Consider the following 25,468-nt stretch of genomic DNA (forward strand, 5'->3'; position numbering starts at 1 on the left):
TTTAGTTTATAAAAAATTACTTCAAATTATTCAGATTTTCCCCCTTATTTTCGTTTTGAGGGCACATCAAAATTTGAATGAATTAAGATTTTCTTTCCAGAAAGAATTAGAAAACGTACTTCTTATTTTTAGGGAGTCGGGTACTTTCGTACATGTTAGTTGAAATCGTTTATGTGTATCGTAATATAGAATTTTTTAATTTGAAATTCAATTTTCGTAACGACCCATCGAAATTGTATAATGATAGGTTTTTTAAACTTCAAAACCTTTTTAATCATCTTTGCTGTCATCCTCGATGATTATATCGTTAATTTAATGCCGGCGTTAATTGACGTTACTACTGGCGGTTTGTTTTTTAATAGACAACTATAAATGTAGTCAAAAAGTGTTTCGGATTTGAATCGTATCTATTAATTTAATATACTTTAGTTGTGTTGCGTATTTTTGTATGCTTACATATTTCATAATGTTCATGTGTATTAAGGTGTGGTTTATATTTGTTATATGTAGATACAAAATAAAAAGGACCGCTTGTCATTGTTGGTGTGCAATAACAATTGGTGGTGGGTTTATGATTTGTCAATTGTTGACTATTATTACGAGAGCTTTATATGTGTTCATCGTAGTAAAATTGTATCCTGTTTGAATGTCATAGAACGTTGTTCAATCGCAACAGTTTAGTTTACGTATTCAGAAACATGACTAAAAACGTTTTGAATTAAGTTTAAAAAAAAATCATACATTTTGGTTCAGTGCGTCGTTATAAAAGTTTAAATTTCAAATTTATTCACCGATGACCGTCAGGGAAAAAACCTAACAGTATTTTTTATAAGCTGAAATATTATGATATTGGTTTGTGGTAAAAAATGTATTAATGGAAAGAAAATAAGATTTATTTGTAGTTCTTAAGTGTTTCAATTCCGGTTCATAGCCTTTAGTTAACCCCTCTGTAATGAATTAAGTATTAACTTTTCTGATCGTGTGATATTTCTCACCCGCACTAAGTTGTATTCAAAATTAGTTAGGCGTTAATATATTGAGAAGAAAAAATTTATTTAAGGAACGTCTCGTGGCTTTATAAAAAGTACACGGTGTTGATTTATTTTTTTATCCGAGTAATAAATTTGTAATTGAATACAGAAGAAAAATTTCAGGAGTTATCGGGTATTTTCTCCATCCCAGTATACATGTTTTGTTTAAAAATATATTACTAAGCAAGGGGATGTAAATAGAAAAACGCTTTATTTAAACAAACTGGTTATACATCATGCGAATGATGGAGATTCTTGTACTTTCCTACAATGTTTTTGGAGGAAAAGTCGTTCGAAATTTGTTATGCTTTCCCCAACCGTATTAGAGTTATATTATGAGTTCAAAAAATGAAGAAAAAACAATTAGGGAAATAAGAATGCATACTTTTTTCCTTTATGAACATACGTTATCTTTGTTGTAAAAAGCCGGGAATCAATGTTTATTTTTACATTTTACTATTTACAGTTAAATTTGCGCGGTCAGTTGTAAGAATTTAATTAGATGGAGAAAAGATTATTTAAGCCAATTAAATGAATAGCTGTTTAAGCTATTGATTTCTCTCCATCTGTTAATCAGTTTTGTATTAATTTCTGTTGAAAACGTTATTGGTCGATTAGCATGTTTTTCTAATCCTTTAGTCATATATTAATATCACCTGTTAAAAAGATTGATGGAAGAAACTTTTTTTTTTGTAATCGACCAAGCCGCTTCGTTTTGACTTTTAAATCTTTGTAAAGGTTAAATTATCTTTTTGGGCCAGTTATTCCGAAATTAGTTTAAATATTTTCTCATGTAAATAATAATTCTGACGCCATCTGATTCGGTCATTTAAATTAATTTGCCTCCTTTTTATATATTTTAAGTGAAAAGAGGCAAAAGTCATCGTATTTGTTTTTCCTATCAGTATATAAACTTGTTTTACAATGGAAAAAAAAAATAGAAGATAATATTTCGCGGAGAAAACCCCCGTTTTATTTCTTTTTCGGGGTGTGGCCTTTGTAACTAATGATTTCAAGAAAAAAACCGGTTTAGAATGCGCAAGCTTGCATTGCCAGAACGAACTTTAGTTATGTTTGTAGAGTACTGTTTTATTTAAAACATTTAATTAAGTTAATAACTGTTTAAATACATGCATATAATTTGACCGCCATTTTGAATAACTTGCCTAGATAGAAGATTGATTCTTACATTCTTATTGTTTTTTTTTATTTATGATCTTTTAAAGTCAACATTTTTAAATTTCGAAAAGCGTTTACATTTTATTCAACTTTTCAGTGAGATTACGTTCAACTTTCTTGTATTACTTTTTGATTTTCTATCCCGATCTGAAATCAGAATTTCAACGAACTAACGATTTCAGTAACAAGCTAAAGTTTATTAGTAAATCGAGTTACTTTCATTACGAGAATAACCGTAATTACTGGCGCGGCGAATTAATAAGTGGATAAATTCATAAATGAATGCTAATAACCTTATCGAATTTGACCTTGAATTCATTGTAGTGTTTTTCTCTCGGCGGAATGTAGACAAAGTTCAAGTTTAAGAATGATTAAATAGATCTTTTTTCTTTTAAAAACTTTGCTGTAAAGCAGAATAGAAGAGGGTGAATAAACATCTAAAAATTATGGAAAATTGCAAGGTTTCCCGGACATGAGATATCTCTATTTGGTAAAGCACGAATCTATTAAATTGATGGATCAGACTGTTCTGTAGATGTGCGATCGAGACATATGAAATTCCAGAGGAATGTAATTTAAGGCTACATTAGTCCAATATAAAAAAATACAAAAATTATTTGTAGAAATTATAGGAGAATATGTGTGAATTACAGTTCCATAGTAGAAATTAAAAACATTAATTTCTACCCAGTTTTTATGACTGCAGTTTTAAAAAAAAAATAATTATTCAGCTATAATATAGAGGAATTATATCTGATTATCCCTAATACCATTATGGTGTAAAACAAAGATATAATGGGGAGGTTCATGAATGACAAAGATGTATCTAAACATAAAAGGTTTTTCTATCAGGAACAGACCTCTTTTAATGGTTTTTTTTATTGACATTGTATCATACGCTTTCTCCAACTGAGTACCGAGACTTCTCAGTCAGTTGTTTAAATGAAAATATATTGTCCGGACAAGATCTTGCTGCGCAGAGTGCATTGTCTTACTCTGTACATTCTTTCTTTTAGAACTTAGCCATACAACAACTACTCTCAGGAACTGTAATTTACACTTATTCCCCTACAATTTATGCAGACTTTTTTTTTTTAGATTGGACTAATATAACCTTAACTCAATTTCTCTGGAATTTCATGACCCTCAGTCACACATCTATAGAATAGTCTGATCCATCAACTTAATAGATCCATGCCTTGCCAATTGCTTAGCCAGCAGAGATATATCATGTCTGAAAAGCCTTGCCATTTTCTATAATTTTTAGATGCTTATTCAGTCTCTTTCATCCTGCTTTATGACAACCAACTTGCCAGGATACATTGTTCAGAGGTCAGGATTTATCAGTACTGAGAGAAATAAGATTTGCTGGGAGAACTGACCAATTATGCATGTAGAAAGCCTTTTCCAATTTGACATTATCAGTAGGCATTAATTGGTGATAGATTTGTACATTTACCACCGCCCTTAGACCTCCAGCCTTTTTATAATTAACACACGAATAAAAGTGTTCCTGGACACATGTACAACATAAATGAACTTGCGCATAAATAAATTGTAAACACTACCAAAAGATTTAACTGAATTTATTAGTAATCGTATTTAAAAACAATGTTCAAATAATATTTTTAAACCGTGAAATGTTACAAATTAATCAAATTGTTGTTTGTTGAGTGAAGCAAACAAATTTATCTATTTAAATTGCATCTATTTCACAAGAAAAAGATGAATTGACATTTACAATATTACCTGAAATATATTATTAGTTGTGAATATTAATTATTTAATAGTTTAATGATTATGTGTTATCAGTATTTTAGATAACCTACTAACTGCGTGGTCTATAATTCAACATTATTTTCTAACTTTGTTATATTGTATGTCGTGTAGTTTTATTATCGGACTGGTAATAATTTAATTCTTATTCCCAGTTCTATTTTTGTCTTTAAATTATCAACAGTGAGAATTATCATATAAAAACTGTACTGTAGAACATAAAAACTTGTACGATATATTTAAATAGCGCTCTATAAAAAAGTATTCTTTACTTACAAAAATTTTAGTTCAATAAATGTTCCATTAGTAGATAATATCTTAAGAAAAGTCACCCGATTTCTATTAATGTAACACAGAAATTAAATTTAGTCTGTTTTCTAAATTTCATTATGGAATCATTAAATTACTTGTTACTAAACTTAATATCAAGTAAAAAAGTCAAAGTACATTGGCCATATTTTTCCTACAACTGTATTATTTATATTTCTAAGTTTTACATGAAGTCTAGCATCTAAAACTGATATCATATATTATATGATATTAATTAGCATAGTTGAATCAAGGACCCAGGCTATATATTTTTGGATCATACTTCTATAATGATTCAGCTGAAAAAGTTCATTTCATCAGCTATGTTTTCTGCATCACTTTATGTTATTGTTTTTGAAGTCCAATAATTTACTCAGATAGTGAAAAAGGTTTTTAAACAGCTTAGATTCTTATTTGTTTGTTCATGGACTTAATGTAATTTTAATTTAATAAACCGTACCACACTGTCTTACAATTTGTACAGTGTATTAATGATGTAATTGGCAAATCAGCACAATAATTCACTAAATCTTAAAATTTATCAAATTTCATAAAACAATCAGAAATTTAAAAGAAAAAAATAGATATAACCGAATCAAAATGAGCTGAAAAAAATATAACATTCATTTCTATTAAAACATAAACACATAACGTAACTGCCAGCAAAGCAAAATGCTTGTCCACTAGTGGAGAATGCAGTTCAGCCAAAGTACAAAAAAGAAGTGTCACTATTCAAATAAAATAACGTAAAATAAAAGTAAAGTAAAGAATATTAAAATAAATCTTAAGATACCATTTAATTAGTTATAAAAATGGTATGATGAGTAGAACATTAAAAAAAGAAATATATATATTTATAAAAAAAGTGTTTACAAGCACATTATAAGAATTACCTAAAAGAGAAATGTAATTTCTTCATCTGTTCACAAACATAACACAACCTTAGCAAAGTAAAGAGAAAATATTGTTATGCTTAATCCACTCCATAATTTGTTTAGTCAAAGATCTAGTAATATAACAGTAATAAACTGAATAGGGACGACATTAATTAAGTTGTTACCAATATGGAAAAATAGTCTTCTACACACAGTTAGATCAGTGCGGGGAACAATATAACTGTAGGGCAAAGGCAAATTATATGAAGTAGTAAGTGAACAAAAAATATATTTATTTTTATTTTTTTAAATTATTAAATTTTTCAGATAGAGTTGTTTAACAGTTAAAGCATTAAAATCATCAAAATGTTTATTGCTCGGATATAACCGTGGTCTACCTAGTGATGCTTCTTTTGCATTATAAATATTTTATTAATGTGCACATCAAAAGCACCACCCCAAACCCTTATTCCATGCTGGAGAATGGATCGAGCATATGCAAAATAAATAGTCTTAATGATTTAATGTCTTTTATTAATTTTATAGAACTCAAAAATTAAATGCTTCAAGTTATTAGACATATTATTTATGTGAATGTTCCACTTCAGATGTGGGTCAATGAAATTTCCCAAGTATTTGATTTTTTTTTAACTCTTTCCAAAAAAAAAGACAGCGGCACGATGCATGTCTCAAGGCACTAATATTTTGTTCTATTGTGCTCACACAAGTGGAAGAATGAATTTTAATGACATTGTAACAGCTATCTGCCTGTAGTGGTTGTCCATTTTTATTTTGAGAGAAGGAAATGTATACTTTTTTTTTATAATTTAAGGTGAGAATATGTTTATTAAGCTACAATAGCACTTTTATTAGTCCTAATTTGACATAATTTCTAACCTCTCCCTATGAAGAACTATAGAAAACAAGTGTATTGTCATAAGCATAGGAAATAATGTTGCAACTGAACAAATTTAAATCCGGTAAATTATTTATATTAATCAAAAAACATATCGGTGACAAAACAGTACTCTTGGGCAGTCCAAAATCTGTTAAGTATTTCCTACTATTTTTCCCATTTAATGTAAAGTACTGAGTTCTAGATTCTAAGTGACCGGTGAACAACTTTAACGATATGCCACAAAACCCCATATTCTCTAATTTTCCTGATAACATGGAATGCAGAATAGTACCAAATGCTTTAGCCAAATTCAAAAAGACTGCCAAAGTCTTTGTATTACATCTAAAATTATCATCTATAATTCTAATGTCAGTTCTAGTGTCTTCAGTATTCTTTTCTTTTTGAAATCGAAATTGATTACTTTTTATTTATTTATCTTTATTTAGACTTTCAACAATTCAGACTTTTATTACTTTCTCCATTATTTTTAATAAGTTACTGAGTAAGCTTCTGGGATGATAATTTGAAAGAATCGGTCTGTCACCAGACTTAAAAAGAGGAACTACATTGGCAACTTTGAACTCCAGAGGGAAATGGTCGAGCTCTAAACATTTATTTATGATAGATGATAAGGGATTAGCAATTAAAGGAACTATTTTTTTCAGACACCACTCACTGCATCAATACCAGTAGATGAATTATTTTTAAGGGAATAAATTAATCGAATCACTTCATTTACATCATGGGATGTTACCAAGTGAAAAACTTTGTGGTCCTCAACTTTTATATCTATTATTTGCCATAATCCAGCAACTAAAAGTCATGTGTTGGGGACATTATAACACAGTTCACTTCTGAAAACAGCACAGCCATTCTTAAGTTTACCAGTCATCCTTTGCTGTGTTTTCTTGAAAAAGTAAGGAATTGGTATGTTCTGTGAGCGTGCACTTCTTCATTGTGCCAAATAAATTGTTGTTCATCATCACACCAATGCCTATCATAACAATGCTTGTTATATTTAGCCCTACCAGTAATTTAGCTTTCTTCACCCTTGGAAAATTAGAAGGATCATTCACATATGCTGACAATAAAATTTGTCTCGCTCTGGAACCCCAGTGGTCAGGAAGATGTCCTTAGTTGTATATAAGGCTGCAGTTATTTTGAAGTCCTTGAGTCTATCAGGTATTATTCTTCAATAGTATTCGTTCATCCCGCTGATAAAGAAAGAAAACCGAGGTGTTTTAAATGTGAAAAAGTTCATCGACCTAAAATTCATTGACATCTAATCGAAATGTTTGGAGAAAGTGTAATGGACGAGGCAAATGTACGAAAATGGTGTTGTTATTCGACAGTAAAGGTTTACAAACGTTGATGACAAAGATTTTTTCACATGCATGATGGAAGGGAGAAAAACGTGCAAGATGAAGAAAAAATGTAGATGCTTTTTTGTTTGCTGGTCCCAAAAAAGGTCAGAGAGGTATCTTCTAATTGATTATCTGCCAGGTGAAACTATTAATGCTGAAAGTGTTGCGAAATCCTAAAAACATTGCGGCGGGCTATAAAGAACCGTCAGTGTGGTCTGATCACAAAGGTGTTTGTTTGCTTCACGATAACGCGCATCCTGACACGACAGAATGGTTGAAATCTCGGTTGAGTATTGCAGCATCCTTCTTATAGTCTCAGATCTGACGTCATCTCACTTTATCTTCTAAAATTAAAGAATTTTTTGAACAGAACCGTATGCAGACCGATGATACGTTCACCAAATGTGTCGCTGACCTTTTCAAGAATTAGACTGTAAAAGTTACAGGCCTTCCCGTTGTTAAAGGCAGACAATGCTAATGACCGAGACCCGGTCTCTGGCGGGCGGGCTGGGAACGACATAGTCAGGCCTGGTTACTGTCCGCTGGAGATTTGAGGCAAGCAACAGAAGATCGAACCGGGGGGAGGCCAACCTGCCGTGCCGGATTTTTAGCCGGTTGGTGGGAAGCCTTTGAGTTAAAAAACACGCCCCCGGGCCGAGTATACAATTGGATGTCCGGCCCGGGTATGTAGGGATATTAAAAAAAAAGACTAAGTAGTTTTTCATTGTAAAAAAGTGATTATGAGTTACAGTAAATTTGTATTAGTTTATAATAAGACGATTCATTCTTAAATAATTACCCTCGTTTTTTCTTTACCTTTTTTTTAAGGATGGATTAGGAGACTCGATTTATCCGATTATACACTTCAGCCATTAGGTTTATTATGCAACTACCAAACACTAAACGGGAGTTGGGTTCTCAGGCAGTCCCGCATGTTAAAACTACGGATATGCATCGGCTCCATGATCAAATTGAAAATGGATGTAGCTCTGTCAATGTCCTACTCCCGCAGAAGCAATGTTGAGAAAGAAAGAATAACGGTAAGGAAATGAGTGGAGGTAGTGAGAAAGAATCATACATTGGAATAGTTTATCGTCTTGCTTTGGATCAATGAATTTCGGTTGAAATCGTTGTACCTATTCTAGCTTAAAAATTTACAATTACAATAAAACTAGGACATATAAAGCAACAACATTTTGCCCTACTCTATTTATTAAGAAAAGTAAATTATTTGCACTGCCTGTTATCAGTTCCACCACATTTTATGATATAAGACACTTAGGTGATTGGTTTACGTTTCATGACTTAGAATATCTTTCTCCAATGATCTCAGAAGAAAAAACGAATGCCATCAAGCGCCTTCGCTACACTTGAGTAGATTGTTTTATAAGTAATACTTAATTTTTGTTATAAAAATTACTTAGGTAGGAAAATTCATCGAAATAGGTACCGGTAGATTGAGAGTTCCGACCTCGTAATAGTTACTTCTGTATCTAATATAATCGGTTTATGTTGTATGAATGTATTTTTGCAGTGTTGAATTGTATCGTGACGATTCAGAATAGGAACACTTGCCTTGCAGGCTTTGCCGGTTTACCTTAGCAAGCTTACAGTTTATTTGTAGGTTTATATTTAGATTCTATGTAATAATGTTTTTATTTCATTTTTTTACATCGTATTGTGTTTACATATAGTATTTTTAAAATAAGGCTGTTAAGTAATTGAACGGTGTGGCAAGGTCAAACCTCTCTACACATGAGTACGTTTAAATCTGATGTCTTGATTTGTCATAACTGTACACAATTACCATTGTGTATTGTTGTGTAGTAGTTAAATGTAGATTTTTTTTTGTTTACCTATTTTTCTTTCAGCGAGCTACTGATGTGCTATACAGTTTGCAGTTTCTCTGTAGTAAAGGAATCTTAAACAATTACATCCCTGATCATTTTTTTGGAATAAAAAACCCCTAATTAATTTGTTAAAAGTATTCTACAAAGAATTAGTTTAGAAAAGCTTTACTGTGTTTATAGTTTTCAAAGTTACATATGAGTTTTGTTCGCTTTACAATGTAAAAACATGTTCGAATCTTATGTTTAATCAAATAGATGTTCTATAAATATATTTTATCTTGTAAATATAGTAGTATATGATTATTAGCACAGCGCAGAGGGTTTTCTTGCAGGCAGCGAATAGAAGTGATTCGTAGAATGCATGGTTGTGATAATTACAATAATAACTGTTGTCTAGATTGAGGCCAAGGTCCGTCCTAATATTAAAAAGTGTCATTACGAGAATAATCGTAATTATTATCATAATAGCGCCGTGAATTGACTTCTGTTGTCGGATGTTAATTGTAGTGTTGCGCAACCTTGTAGTACTTGACCTTGATTTTTTTTTATAGACCAAATACCATAACACGAATGGAACAAGAAGATATTCGAATGGTGGGAACCGGTAATCAGTTTTTTCGATTAAAAATGGCAAAATTTTATTATGACAACTTAATTTTACGGTTATAAGAGTTTTTAATTTTTTTTATTTTAAATTAATTTTGGTAACTTTAATAATTAGGCTCTTTTTTTACATAAGTGCTTACTGTTGGTTAATGAAAAAAAATAATTGTACTTATTGTGTTTGGTTACAGTAATGCTCTATCTTTTATCCGGGAACGGTTGTTATTCTACAAAGAATTTGTGTAGAAAAACTACAATTTTTATTGCTTTCAAACATAATCCGCTGAGTTTTGTTCACTGTACAATACAAAAATATGCAAGATGTAATGAAAAATAACGATGTAACGACCTGGAACTTCTTTTATGTAATGCTTATCTCATGCACATAATTTGTTCCATGGTGTCTAAAGGTATTTTGCCACGATTAAAAAATCTGTGTTATGGCAAAATTTTGCCATTGCTGTTAAATATATCTTTAAAGGTTTCCTTCCCATTTATTTCCTAGAATTTATAATGTATGTTTCCTTCATATCTCTTGATTAATACGCATTTTATAGAATAAATATGTAGTAAACAGATAACTGGCCCTACTGTAGACCCCTTTCAATGATATATCCCCCCAGATATATCATTTCCTTCCTCTCCATTTCTTTATTCTTCATTCCTAATCCTTTAGATAGATTCAATGGAAGCTTTTCATCCTTCTTCTATGATAGTATATTCTAATTACCGGTATCACAACTCCTTAATTGGAGTTGTCAAGGTGGCTAGATCTGCTTATGGAAGTATCTTGCAATTGAGATCTCTCTTCTCTATCAAGGAACAGAGACTGGTAGGGTAGTCTCTTTCTGACTGAGATTGATAGATAAACTGGTAGTCCCATCCTGCTTTATAAATATATTTCTCTCCAGAATTGAGGTGATATATGAATGTGTTGTTTCACAGCATAAAGTGGTACACTATTAGTTGCTTTACACACACTGTCCCATTACTTTTTTTAATTCTGACACGATGAACCTTCAATTCAAGATATATGAACCACAGATGGTTTTACTAATTTTTTATTTTGGTCTTCAGTCATTTGACTGGTTTGATACAGCTCTCCAAGATTCCCTATCTCGTGCCAGACGTTTAATATCAGTATATCCCGTACATCCTACATCCTTTTGTTTTACATATTCCAACATTGCCTGCCTGCACAATTTTTCCCATCTATCTGTCCCTCCAGTATAAAAGCAACTATTCTAGGATGCCTTAATATGTGACCTGTAAGTCTGTCTCTTCTTTTAACTATACTTTCCCGAATGCTTCTTTCTTCATCAATTTTCCGCAACACCTCTTCATTTGCCACTTTATCCACCCATCTGATTTTTAACATTCTCCTATAGCATCACATTTCAAAATCTTCTAATCTTTTCTTCTCAGGTACTCCAATCATCCAAGTTTCAGTTCCGTATAAAGGTACGCTCCAAACATATACTTTCAAAAATGTTTTCCTGATGTTTAAATTAATTTTTGATGCAAGCAAATTATATTCTTGACCAAAAGATCGTTTTGCCTGTGCTATTCAGCATTTTATATCGCTCCTGCTTCATCCATCTTTAGTAATTCTACTTCCCAAATAACAAAATTCTTCTAGCTCCACAATCTTTTCTCTTCTTATTTTCATATTCAGTGGTCCATCTGCATTATTTCTACTTCATTTCATTACTTTCGTTTGGTTCTTGTTTATTTTCATGAAATAGTTCTTGCATTCAACTTTATCCATGCCATTCATTTTATCTTCTAAATCATTTATACTCTCAGCTAGAATTACTGTATCATCAGCAAATCGTAGCATCTTTATCTTTTCACCTTGCACTGTTACTATGGATCTAAATTGTTCTTTAACATCATTAACTGCTAATTTCACATAAAGATTAAAAAGTAATGGGGTTAGGGAACATCCATGTCAGACTCCCTTTTTTATTACGGCTTCTTTCTTCTGTTCTTCAATTATTGCTCTTCTATCTCTCTACGTGAACCCTAAATTTTTTAAAATACTGAACATTTTATTTCAGTCTGTATTATCAAATGCCTTTCCTAAGTCTATAAATGCCATGTATGTTGGTTTGTTTTTCTTTAATCTTCCTTCTACTATTAATCTGAGTACTAAAATTGCTTCCATTGTCCCTATACTTTTTCCTGAAACCAAACTGGTCTTCTCCTAACACTTCTTCCACTCTTCTTTCAATTTTTCTGTACAGAATTCTAGTTAAGATTTTTGATGCATGAGCAATTAAGCTAATTGTTCTGTACTCTTCAGATTTATCTGCTCCTGCTTTCTTTGGTATCATGACAATAACACTTTTTTTGAAATGTGATGGAACTTCCCCTTTCTCATAAATATTACACACCAGTTTGTATAATCTATCTATTGCTTCTTCAACTGCTCTGCGCAGTAATTATGCAGTATCCCATCTATCCAGCAGCCTTTTTGCCATTCAAATTTGTTAATGCTTTATTAAATTTAGATCTCAGTAACCTAACTCCCTTTTCATCCTCTTCAACTTCCTCTTCTTACTCTATAACACCAGTTTCTAATTCATTTCCTCCATACAACTCTTCAATGTACTCCACCCACCTATCAACCTTTTCTTTTGTGTTATAAATTGGTGTAACATCTTTATTTAACACATTATTAGATTTAAATTTATGTACAACAAAATTTTCCTTAACTTTCCTGTATGCTCTGTCTATTTTACCAATGATCATTTTACTTTCCACTTCTGAACCCTTTTCTTTAATCCACTATTCTTTTGTTAATTTGCAATTCCTGTTTATAGTATTTCTTAATTGTCGATAGTTCCTTTTACCTTCTTCATCACTTGCATTCTTATACTTTTTACATTCATCCATCCATCAGCTGTAATACATCCTCTGATATCTAAGGTTTTCTACCAGTTCTCTGTGTTCCACCTAAGTTCGCTTCTGCTGATTTAAGAATCTCCTTTTCAACATCCTCCCATTCTTCATTTAAATTCTCTACCTTATCTTTTTTACTCAGACCTCTTGCGATGTCCTCCTTAAAAATCTTCTTTACTTCCTCTTCCTTAAGCGTCTCTAAATTCCACTGATTCATCTAAGACCTTTTCTTCAGGTTTTTAAACTGCAATGTACATTTCATTACCACTAAATTATGGTCGCTATCAATGTCTGCCCCTGGATATGCTTTGCACCTGTTAAGTTGATTTCTAAATCTTTGATTAACCATGATATAATCTATCTGATACCTAGCAGTATCACCTGGCTTTTTCCATGGGCACTTATAGGCATATAGACATTAACAGTTGTCAGCTTAGGTTTTGTTTTATCCTAACTATAATGATTCTATCACTAAGCTTTTTGAAATTCTCTCCTGTTTTCCCTATCTTCTTGTTCATAATGAAACCTACTTCTGCCTACCCTTTATTTGACACAAAGTTAATTATTCTAAAATTACCTGACCAAAAGTTGTTTTCCTCTTTCCACCAAACCTCACTATTCCTACTACATCTACATTTAACCTCTCCATTTCCGTCTTTAAATTTTCTAACCTACCAATCTTTTTTAGACTTCTAACATTCCACACTCCAACTCATAGAATGTTATGTTTTAATTTTTTGGTGACTCCTTTAGTAGTCCTATCCAGAGATCCAAATGGGGGACTAGTTTAGCTCTAGAATATTTTGCCCAGGAAGGCGCCTCTATCTTTGTTACATGAAAATGCAGAGAGCTACATTTTCTTGGAAAAAAAGCAGCTGTAGTTTTCTATTGCTTTCAGCTGTGCAGTACTCAGAAGGTTGAGTGATGTTGATATGGCCGTTATGTCCTCCTGACCTACACCCTTAACAACTACTAAAAGAGTTGCTACCCTCTTTTAGGAATTATTCCTTAGTCTGGCTGTCAACAGATACCTTTCCAGTATGGTTGCACCTTCGGTCCAGCTACTCCATATCACTGAGTAGCTCACCATCGGCAAGATCTTATGATTCATAGAGGTAGCTTTTTCTAATAATGTTCACTATATAGTAGTCATTTTAGTGAATAGTACATCCACTTGTAGGGTTAAATATCAGCAAACTTGGTTGTGAAACTTAAAAGTTAGTTTTTAAAGAAATGATTTGTATTCATTAAAAGATATTTAGTTGCTTACTTTATTCACCTGGCCACTCCATTTTTTACATGTTCAAGAACTTCACAAAGCTGTTAGATTTCTCTTTCTGTATAATAAAAATTATTTTTTTTTATTTCTTTGTTTTAAATTTACAAGTACTGACATTGTTCATCATGATGATATATCATTTTAAACATTGACTGTATTCATATAGAGATGAAGACAAAGTCAAAGTAACCTTGCATTGCAAATACAGCAGAACTTTGTAGCATGTTTTAATTCTAAATACAGTGAAGTTTTAAGAATCCTTTTTTGTTTTTTTTTTTTTGTTTTTTAGTTTTTTTTTTAAACCAAACCACTAACTGCTTATATTTTGTTTTTGGAGATGAACGTTCATATTTGTTTAATTTCTCTATCTTTTTGACATTCTTATTCTATTTATAAATTTTATAGAGAACTAAGAAATTATCCCTGATCTTCTTCTGATTATAGATTAGGTTGCTTACTTAGTTCTCCTAAGATACTTAGAAGATTTGCAAAGAACTTGCTATCATGTTCTGCCTGTGGTTTTTTTGGGGTGGATTCAAGGCAGTCCTTTTTGTTCCACCATTCTTCTCCCATCTTGCTTTCAGTTTACTTTCTTCCCGTGTGTCTTCCCATTCTCTCTTTGGTGATGTTTTATCAATCCTCCAATTCAAATGCCTAAATCACTTCAACTTCAATTTGTTTTTTGTTGGTAAAATAGAATACTAAGATTATCCCTCATAATGAGATTTCTTATTTTAACTCTTAGTTTTATTCTCTTTTTTATTAGAAACCTTATTTTCATTACCTAAAGTCTGTTTTTGTGCTGTTTCTTAATGTTCTGATGCGCCACTGTCATTGAGTATAGAGATAAGAAAATTTAAAACAGGTATCTTTGTCATGTTCTTACATGACAAAGATTCTTCTTTGTCATGTAAGACAAAGAAATTCTTAATAAGAAATTCCGTATTAAGGTAGGAGTTTTTAGAGGATAAGCAGGATTTTCCAGCAGTAGCCAGAAAATCAAAAACATGGTAATTTAGTTAATAATTTACCTTGCCACCTTTATTAAATTTAGCATCCAAACATAGAAAGATATTCTTTATTCTTGTGCTCTCTACTCATGGCATGGTCTTAGATTTAATTTCTAATGAAATATTTCACTGGAGATAGTTTTTCTAAAATGCCATTAAAAGCAAATCATCAGTAAAAGCCATTTCTGGTTGCCTAATCTAAGCTTCTCTAAGCAGAATAAAAAAGAGATAGAAAATGAAGAACGTAAATCAACAAATAGATTGAAAAATAAAAATCCAGAAACAGTAACAAAGAAGGAGCAATAGAAAGAATTTCTAGAACAGCATTGAAGGTTCACACAGTAGAAATGATTATGTTGAACAAATGAAAGGATGAGTTAGCTGCTGCTACTTTAGATCCAACCCTAGTCCTGGATGTATAAATACTGCAGAGTACCAGCAAACTTTGGTATAGTGTGCTACTATATGATTGCGAGGGCAGTATGTGCTAACAGCTGCCACACAAGCAAAGAGTAAGTCACGAGGATATTCTCTTTTAGGATAGCATTCTCGTCTGTTGATAAGTACAAGAAGCTGTTGGTGAGTTTGTTATGAAGAGGAGAAAGGTGACATTATTCATTAATGAAAGTATAAGCTGGTTTCCGTTTATAAATATCAGAAGTAAATAATTCTTATATGAAGTTAATCATTGTTGTGATTGTTATCTTATTGTTATACTTGTTAATTTTGTATTAATTTTTTTAGTTATTGTAAAGTTCATGGTAAAATAAAAATTGTTGTTTTGAGGCATAATTTACTTATTTTGTAAGTTACAGTAGGTTATTCTACAGAAAAAAATTGCATTTATTAGAATTTTTATATGTACTACCTTTGAATATCCTTGTCGAACCAATAACATCATCCAGATTTCTTTAATAAATGTTACTTATTTAAATACTCTTTCAGTTAGTTAGCGTACAGTTGAGTGTATTGTTTACTCATTTATAATTATTTCACCTTTTCATTTTTGTTTTTTATTTACTAAAGTAAAAAATTAATTTAAAATAAAACTAAATTATTATAAATAAAAAAAATTCTCTGTCTTCCTTCAGTACAGTTATTAGGAGATATAATATTGTTTAGATATTTGTGATTATTTTAAATATTATGGTAGTAATAACAATGAAACAATGCAATCATTAGTCTTATTATATACTATATTTGTTACAGTTATAAGTATTACTAGTTTAACACATTAATGTTACTTTTAATTTAGTTATTCATTCATACATTATTTGTGTTTATACTTAGTCATTTCTTTCATTAAATGTTTTCATTATCATTTATATGTTAATATATCTCTGACGTCATAAAAATAAATAAATATAGCTTATTGATGTTCATTGATATAATATGTAGACTAATAACGGTTCTTTTTTAATGGCTGGTTGTTGTTGTTGGGACTGGATATAGGATAACTTTTTTTTTTTTATTCACCTAAACGTAGTATTATGAATAATTCATCCGTTAAACAGAATGAATTATCAAGTATAAGTTTCTGTAAGTAACCTTTAAACATATTTTCATTTTTACGATCTTCTACAATATTTAGATGTTTCAGTGTCATTCAGTTATCCATTAACAGTTAGGAATTTTAGAGTAACTAAATTATTTTGTCTATTGCCTATAACTATTATTGACATCTTGGGTTTTTCCAGCTCTTAAACATGTAACAACTTTCAATGTATTTATTTATTCATTCATTCATTCCACTTGACATCCATTAAGAGCCTAGCTCAGGGCCAGGTAACACGTCAATTATTAAACAACAAATACTATAAAGTGTAATGTAAAGAAATATAAAAACAGAAAAAATTAATCATGGTGTCAAAAAAAAGTTTTGTTTTTTCTGCATTTTTACTGCATAGATTCATAATTATGAAAAAGAATCCGTCATAATTAGAATGTTCTGCATAGTATAGTAAAAATTTAATTCAGACAGTTTATTGATACAGTCATTGTTTTTATTCAAACTTACTGTATAAAAAGGTTTTGAAAAATATTTTCATCAAATGCAATATATTCATTTCATGTATTCTTTTTGTGTTATAGTCCTGGCAAGGTGGAAATCTTTAAACTTTGAGTAGTTCTGAACAAAAAACAGGAAAACAGCAGTTTTTGTTTAAAACCCACAGAAAACAGTTAAACTGTGTTTTCAGTTAAATCTACAAATACAGTGCTTTTTATTTCTGTCTAAATGTATTGTTGGGTCTAATGTGTATGACCTGTCCTAAATCTTTCATCTGATTATCAATATACTATGTGATATCATCCAGCTCAGACTTTTCCTTAATGCCTCAGGTATGTTTATGTAGTTTTTACAATGGCAGTACTGAAATTATTGTCATTCTGCATCTTCTAGAAAAGCAAATGGTATATATCTTCCAGTTTTGGTTTTCTTGGACTTTTTCTCTCAATATCATATCCACACCAAAGATATCTATTTTACATTTTGTTACAAGATTGGTACCTTTAGATGTTCTTTCAGCTAGGTGTCATTATGTCTTCAGATGTTTTTCTTGCTAAATTGTACCATGTAATTAACTATTTGTTTTCTTTTGTCGTATTTTAATATATGAATTTATGAGACAAGAATTGATCATGCCATAAAAATAACAAAGAATCCATCTTTATATCTTGAAGAACCACGACATAGGAGGGTTATTTTTTTTTAAAGGTCTGATGGGTCACGAAATTATAACCATATTGAAAATAAAAATTTTTTATTTGTAACAAGTACTTACATAGTTACGCTATTTCTCTACATAGTCGCCACTCCGATTTAGACATTTGTCATAGCGTGGTACCAACTTTCCAATACCCTCGTCATAGAACAGAGCTGCCTGTGTTTTCAGCCATGTTTCTACACTGGTCTGCAGTTCTTGGTGGAATTCAAGGAATGTGACACGACCATCACTGCTGTCTCATACTATGTGACTCTTCAACATCTACGAAGGGCAATTCAGAATAAGCGGAGAGGAATGTTGTTATCAGGCATTGTCTTTCTCCATGACAGTGCTCGGCCGCACACTGCAGCTGTAGCAAAGAAGCTCCTGCAGCGTTTTCGTTGGGAAAACACTGCCTCAACTTAGCTGTATCCATTGCTTTTGAAGTAACTGCCATTAGAATCTGTATGAATATTGAGTCTGTACGAATTTCTTAATACCCCTAAAAGGCAACATGTTTTAAAATTAGCTATAAGTGAAATGGAAACTACAACTTCACACTGTGAAAAATTTGTTCAACTTTGCACAACATAATGGTTGGAAAGATGTAATTTTGTAGCCGCGTGGTGGAATTGTACGACCCTATTATTGCAACCCTTCAAAGCATATCAGAATAAATGATAAAGACTCATCCTCACAAGCAAATTCACTTTTATGTGCTTTGACTGACTGTCGATTTGTGATATCGCTGTTTTGTATTCAGAGACTGTTTTCTTTTAGTTTCCCATTGTATAAATTCCTGCAGAATTCAACTATTGATCTCGTGGAAGCAGTAAACCATGCTGAAGTTATTGACAGTGAAGTGATATGTATGCGCAAAAATGTTGAAGAATTTTCTAAAATTTTCATTTGTGGTTCCAAAGTTTTGAATAGGTTGGGGTCCTCCATTCAAATCCCTTGCATGGCAGCGCATGCAAAATACCTTGCAAACGTGGACTTATCATCAGTGACACCAGAACGTTACTTCCGTGTCTCTACATTTATTACATTTCTGGAACTGTGCCAACTAGATTCATGTTTCTTGAAACACAAGGAAATATTGAAAGGCTTTTAGTGCCTTTTACCTACGAACCCAGACCTTCTGCCCCTGTCGTCTCAAGTTTATGCTTTCGCTTTGCTCACAGAATTCTACGCCAGTGACATAAGAAGCAGTTGCCAGGAAGTCCTGAATAATGAGTACAGAAAAATTATGGTACAGAAAAATTACACGTTTTGAGAAGGGAGACCAACTGAAAACAGCTGTAGATGGGTTAACTATGTGTACTCCTAACATAATGTCAAATATATTCACTTTGTTAGAAATACTAGCTACACTCCCAGTGTCCACGTGTACAAATGAACGATGTTTCTCAATGTTATACCGTCTAAAAACATATCTGCGTAATTCTACTGGAAATACATGTTTGAATGGATTAACATTCCTCAAAATACATAGAAACTACACTTCAACTGCAGAAGATGTGTTAAATGAACTAATGAAAAAGTCAAGTTGTTTGGACATTTTATTGTGAATGCTGAAATTTCTGGATGTAGTAGTAACATAATATACCATTGGCTACTTACATTATAAATACTATATTAATTTAACTACCAGTACTCTTTTTAAAAAGTAATTTTTCAAAACAATAATACACTGTAGTAGAGTACTGATTTGAACGTTTGAGAAAACTGCATTCAATTCTTTATACAAATTTCTTCATAGAATGTGGATTCATCAGTGCCAGTTTCATTGTTCAACCTCAGTGAGTTCCATATTGACATGTTGTGTTTAATTAAATTTATTTCATTATATATGGTTTCTTCCATGGATTATATATATTATGTAAAGTGTCTTACCTATCTTATACAAATAACTGTTGACTAAAATATATGATTATTGTGTAGCCTATGTGTAATAATGGCATGTGGCACTGGTACAAGCATTTTTATTATACAAAATGAAATAGAAGTTGTTAAAAAAAATTGTAGCCTAAGGCTGTGAAAAAATACATTATAGAAGATTTTATTATGGTATTTATGAATGTGTTATATTCGAACATTGTAAAATAAATACATATTAATATGATATAACAATAATAATGATAAAGTAACATAAAATTTAAAATACCGATATCAATTGTAAGCAATTTTAATAATGACCTCCCCCTTAACAAAATTCTGCATATGCCACTGATTCAACCATACTAGGTAACACCACTTGTTAAAAGAAATATAAATTTAATTGAGGTAGTCAATTTTATAAATTAATTACCTCAATATTTTGCTGTAATATCATTTACAACCTGAAGACAGTAATATCATTTAGATCTTAGAATAAATGGTGTTGTCTGGCTTTTCAAAATGTTGCTTTTGGCCCCAATATCATCATCACTATACCCATGCAGTATATTAAAAATCTACCATTCATCCACTAATTTATGACTGATCTTCAGAGAGTTTACATTTAAGTGTGTGCACTTTTCTATGCACTGGATATATAAAATCTTTATGGCTAAGGTACCTGACAAACTACCTTTACTTTCAATATTTTCACTTGCTGTAATCCTGTCAATACTTCATACATATGATCAAGCAGTACTCAAATATCTAATATTTCCCTGTTAATATAATCTTATGAGAGAATCATAGTCAAAGTATCAGCTGTCAAGTGTAATAATAATTATTCTGTTAAATTTATCTTGTCTTATAACTATAAGTTCAAAGACAAATTTTCCTTTTTGAAGTTGTATTATTGAATATAAATTATATATTGTTATATTTTGAAGTTTTCTTATTTTTAACATAAGTCTTGATTTATAACTGTTATGAAGAAAATTAAAATTTCATACAAATGAAATTCATTTTTTGTAAATCAGCTTTTAATGTATTTTAACCCATCGTATCTAATAGAGATTTTAAAATTAAGTCTTTGTTTTATTTAAAATTCTATTATTTTTCTGTTTTTATAGTTCTATTTAAACTTTACTATACCAATGTTTATGAACATTATGATTTTTTATTCCTCTATATACCAGAGATAGCGATTAATAATGGACTAAAATGCAAATGTAATTATTTGTGCCAATAGGTTTTAGTAAATTTATATTATAACCAGATTATTTAGAGATCTATTTTTTTTTTTTGTAGCATCTGTCACTAACATAGTTATAGAATATTTATGACAAAAATTATGTTAAAATATTCTTAAATATGATGTGAAGAATTATAGAACATGAAATTATTGACAGGGAATTCAATAATAAATGTGTGTTTGATAAGTGTATTTACATATTTCATTAGATCTCTACATGAACACTATTTAATTATTATTATTTTGTTACTTATAGGTTTTTGTATCAAATGTTGGAAAGATTCAGGTGAAAAATTATTCATTAACATATGCCACACTGAATTCATACCACGACCTGAAGATATAACAGACAGTGAAATACATAAATTGATGGCCAATTGCTATGAAGGTAATATTGATGATAACAGTACTGAATTAGAAAATTCAAAATTTTTTATTCCAATGAGCATTGGAAAATTGCACACAGAATCTGATAAAGGTAAAATACATTTTCCTAGTTGTTTTACTCATATATTATTTGAATTATTTTGATTTAATTATTTTACATTAAGGAAATTCAGTCTCTTGGGTAATCTGCAAAGAAGACCAGCCAGTTACTGTTTATTTATTGTCAATTTATGTAGTAAAATGGTGAAACCAATCTAATGGCCTTATTAATAAATTAGGAATCAAATGTTATTTGAATTGTAGATTTTCATGTACATTCCAGATTTATTGATTTAAATAACTATCAATTATAATGATACAAATCAATACATTTAATTATCTGTAGTAATTAAAATTTGACCCTTACATAATATAACTGGTTTCAATCGAACATTTCTTGACACAGAATTACTTTTATGATTATTTTTATAACTATATAATATGCATATATTTCTATTAGTTCATTTAATTGCCTTATATACATTCAGCAAATGAAGCTTAGAAACGAGTGAAATAAATACAATTAAATTAATATTTAATGTAACTGTGGTCTCCAATAAATATCAAGTAGATTATAAAAATTTAATACAAGTCTAGCTATTTTATGTTTCAAAATATTCATCAATAATTGTCTAATAAAAATAATTTAAGCAAACTTAAAAAAGTATTTCTATTCTGATTTTATATTCAGGGAACAGTGAAATCACAAAGTTTCAAATGATGTTTTGAGAGAGAAGCTCTAAGTTTCCTTTAACATGGCTTCATTTTTCTGCATCAAGTGAAAATATCAAATTTTTACTATATTGTTATTTTAAACTGAATAATTTGACTGTGTTTTAACTGCGACTTAAAAACTCACTTCTTCATAGATCTCTTAATAATAGAAAATATACCTATTGTGGAAATGAATTTTTACAAAGCCTGTTTCATTATCTGTCATTACTAGTTTGGTCATTATTTTACTCAGTCTCTCTTGTTAGAGCTAATCTTTTATATTGTTTATTTATATCCTCATAATTATATCTTATCATCTACAGCCTGCATTCTCAATTGTCTCATGTATTATACATTGTTTTTCCTTATAGTTTTTACTTTTTTTGAAGGGTTCTTTTCTCTAAAAAGATCTATTAGATTCTTTTCCTTTTGAGAAAAATCCTGTTTTACAAGATCTTCATAATTTTTTCTCTTTTTTAATTTTTCTAAACCATTATTCATTTCAAACTTTATCAAACTATGTGTTCTTCAACATTCTCCTGTATCACTAATTTTAAATCATTTATTTTGTCCATAATGACATTCTTATTGTTGCTGGCATCAAGAACTGCAATTGATATAAATATTTTTAAGGTTTTGTGTATTTAAATAGATTAAAAATTTTAAGCCGAGAGACCAAATTAGCTTAGTTGGATTAAGCTCACAGTTATAGCAGGAAATCTAAGTTGTTTAATTGTTGGATTTTATTAGTTCTTTAGCAACATATAAAGTATATTTTTCCTTATGAATATTCATATACTACATTAATTGAACTTCAAATATGTTATTTTTATACGGTTTGTCTCTCAAACATAGTGAGTTTAGCCATATAAAATTTGGAACCTTTTCTAAAGAATCTGTCTTTTTTTTACTCAAACAATCCAGAGTGTCACTCCCTAGGTGGAAATAATTAATCTGCATCCTTTCCCAATTGGTGCTTTACCTCCAGTTGGTAGTTCAGCAAGAAATACTTCTTTTGATTACTTATGGTTGTGTTTCTATGCATAGCATTGCATGGACCACATTCACTAAAGTTTTTTCCATGGAATAGACTTTTGTTCTATTTTGATCCATGGAACTTGATAGTTTCTAAATTATCCTACTTTCTTCTCGGTATTACTGTTTATTTTTGTTACAACATTCCTAACTTTCTACCTACTTAAAAGTTTTAGAAGTTGAAAGATAATGTAACAAATTGTAACCTACATTTGAAAATTTGAAAAAGATTGGTTGATTTAACGCTCAAGTTTAAGGTCAAAAAAATTGAGCTGGACAAGTTAGAAGCTATGATGTTGCAAGTTGGAACACTGACGTTTCTTTATCTGCGGTATTTATTATTAGCAGTATTGTTTGACATATTCTTGTAGAATTACCTATGTTGAAGACTATGATGACTGAATATGTGTATGTGTTTTTTTATCTAAGGATTACCTTGATTGTGTAGTGGTGTATTTTTCATACATGCTTATGCAGTGAGTCACAGTGGAGTGAGTTGAAACTTGATACTGATGTGTACAAAAAGTCTGTCTTCTTGCGCAAACTGTGCAATTTTTTTTAAAGATTGATGAATTCTATTGATTTTGTATGTTTGCATATTTCTCTCCATTATTTTATTTGTTCCACTTTTGTAAATGTTTTTCTTACTTCTGAAAAGGTTACCATTTGCTTTGGTTTCTGATCTGAAGGATTTACTAGAATAAGATAACTCATATTATTCATCTTGAATAAGATGAGTTATCATCTTATTTATAAATGAAGTATATGCTAATTCATAAGTGAAGTAAAGGTTAAATGCCCTCATGTCTTTTTTTTGCTGGATGAGATAACATGAATGTTACCTTGGTTGATGATTGGATGAAAGATCTTGGGTTGCAGCTTTCACCCGTAAAATGTCATTTTATTACTCTAACCAGTAGGAGAAGGATGGATCCAATTATGCTGACAGGTGGGGATCATAATGTTCAGGCAGTGAGGAAGGTGAAGTAACTTGGTGTCACGATAGAGGAGTCATGTAAATTTAGTGAGTATATAATAGAATGCTATGGTAGGGCTGAGAGGACCCTAACTGCCTTGAACGGGTTGTTGTCATCACATGTGGTGCCTAGGGCTTCAAACACAACGTCATTATGACAATGGTATTTTGTACGTTGCATCGGTGTGGGGTACAGCAATTAATATCCAACAGAATCAGATGAGGCTGGTCAGAGTTCACCGCAAATCCCTACTAAGTGTGGTGGCGGCCTACCAGACTGCATCTTATGAGGCATTATGCGTTTTGGTGGGGGTTCATCCCCCATCAACCTTCTGGTCCAGGAGCAAGTTTGCAAGTATTCTGGTGGCACTAAGTCTGAATTGAGGGCAAGGACTCTGTGCATCTGGCAAGAGCAATGGCGCATGGGTGAAAAGGCAGCTTGGACCAGATGGCTTATACCCGATTTGACCGTATGGTATAGTAGAGGTCATGGCAAGCTGAGTTTTTACAATACGCAACTATTATCAGACCTTGGGAACTTTGAAGTTTATTTACACAGGATTGGTAGGAGAGAATCATCAGCTTGCATGTATTGCGGTGTATGTATCAGCTTGCAGTGTTTGCAATATGGTAGAACACACACTATTTTAGTGTCCAGAGTGCTAATTCATTTATGAATTAGCATATACTTCAATTATGTATAAGATGATAACTCATATTATTCATCTTGAATTAGAAAAGTTATCTTATTCTACTAAAGGATTCTAATAAATCCTTCAGGTCAGAAACCAAAGCAAATAGTAACCTCTTCAGAAGTAAGAAAAACATTTAAAAAATTGGGACAAATAAAATAGTGGAGAGAAATATGCAAGAATATAAAACCTATAGAATTCATCAATCTTTCATTATAGCACCAGAGACATGCTGGTATTATTGACTTGAGACCGGAAGAGTTGATAGGATATATGTTAGCATCCTAAAATGGCTGGAGAATGGTTGACGAATTTGGAGAACAACATTGTGTGCAAAGGATGAAGAGTTTAGAAGAAGGGGTCTTTAGTTAATGTAGGGATGAGTAGGACAGCCCCAACTTGGAGGATCAGCATGCCGAGGTGTGCTGGTTCCGAGAATCAGTTGGGGACTCCTTGGGAGATCAGGTTGGGGTTAAATAAAAACCAAGTCCCGGCCACTGGGTGGGAGCCCGGAAATGACATAGTTGGGCCCAGTTGCCCCCTCCTGGCAGTTATAGGCAGGCAATTGACTGACTGTGTCCCAGTCCCTCGGTGGGCCTGGTTAACCCTCCCTGGGGATTTAAGACGGACGATTTAAAGATCCAAGCAGTGAGCCGACCTGCTGTGCCAGATGTTCTGCTGGTAGGCAGAGGGGGCTCATTTGAGTTAAAGG

At 31.4% G+C, this 25,468-nt stretch overlaps 1 protein-coding gene across 5 annotated transcripts in view; it reads left to right on the top strand.

The window, feature by feature from the left end:
• Positions 1 to 25,468, top strand: part of LOC142326309 (PIH1 domain-containing protein 1-like) — a 106,991-nt gene that overhangs the window by 61,039 nt on the left and 20,484 nt on the right. For 4 of the 5 annotated variants that reach the window (XM_075368699.1, XM_075368701.1, XM_075368698.1 and 1 more), the window contains exon 3: positions 21,170 to 21,391. In XM_075368699.1, the coding sequence (XP_075224814.1) occupies positions 21,170 to 21,391 (222 nt within the window). Of the gene's footprint in view, positions 1 to 16,486; positions 16,618 to 21,169; positions 21,392 to 25,468 lie in introns of those variants that run through there. The other variant, XM_075368703.1, reaches the window with a different exon arrangement.

Source organism: Lycorma delicatula, chromosome 6 (assembly GCF_047948215.1).
Source record: "Lycorma delicatula isolate Av1 chromosome 6, ASM4794821v1, whole genome shotgun sequence".
Lineage (NCBI taxonomy): Eukaryota > Metazoa > Arthropoda > Insecta > Hemiptera > Fulgoridae > Lycorma > Lycorma delicatula.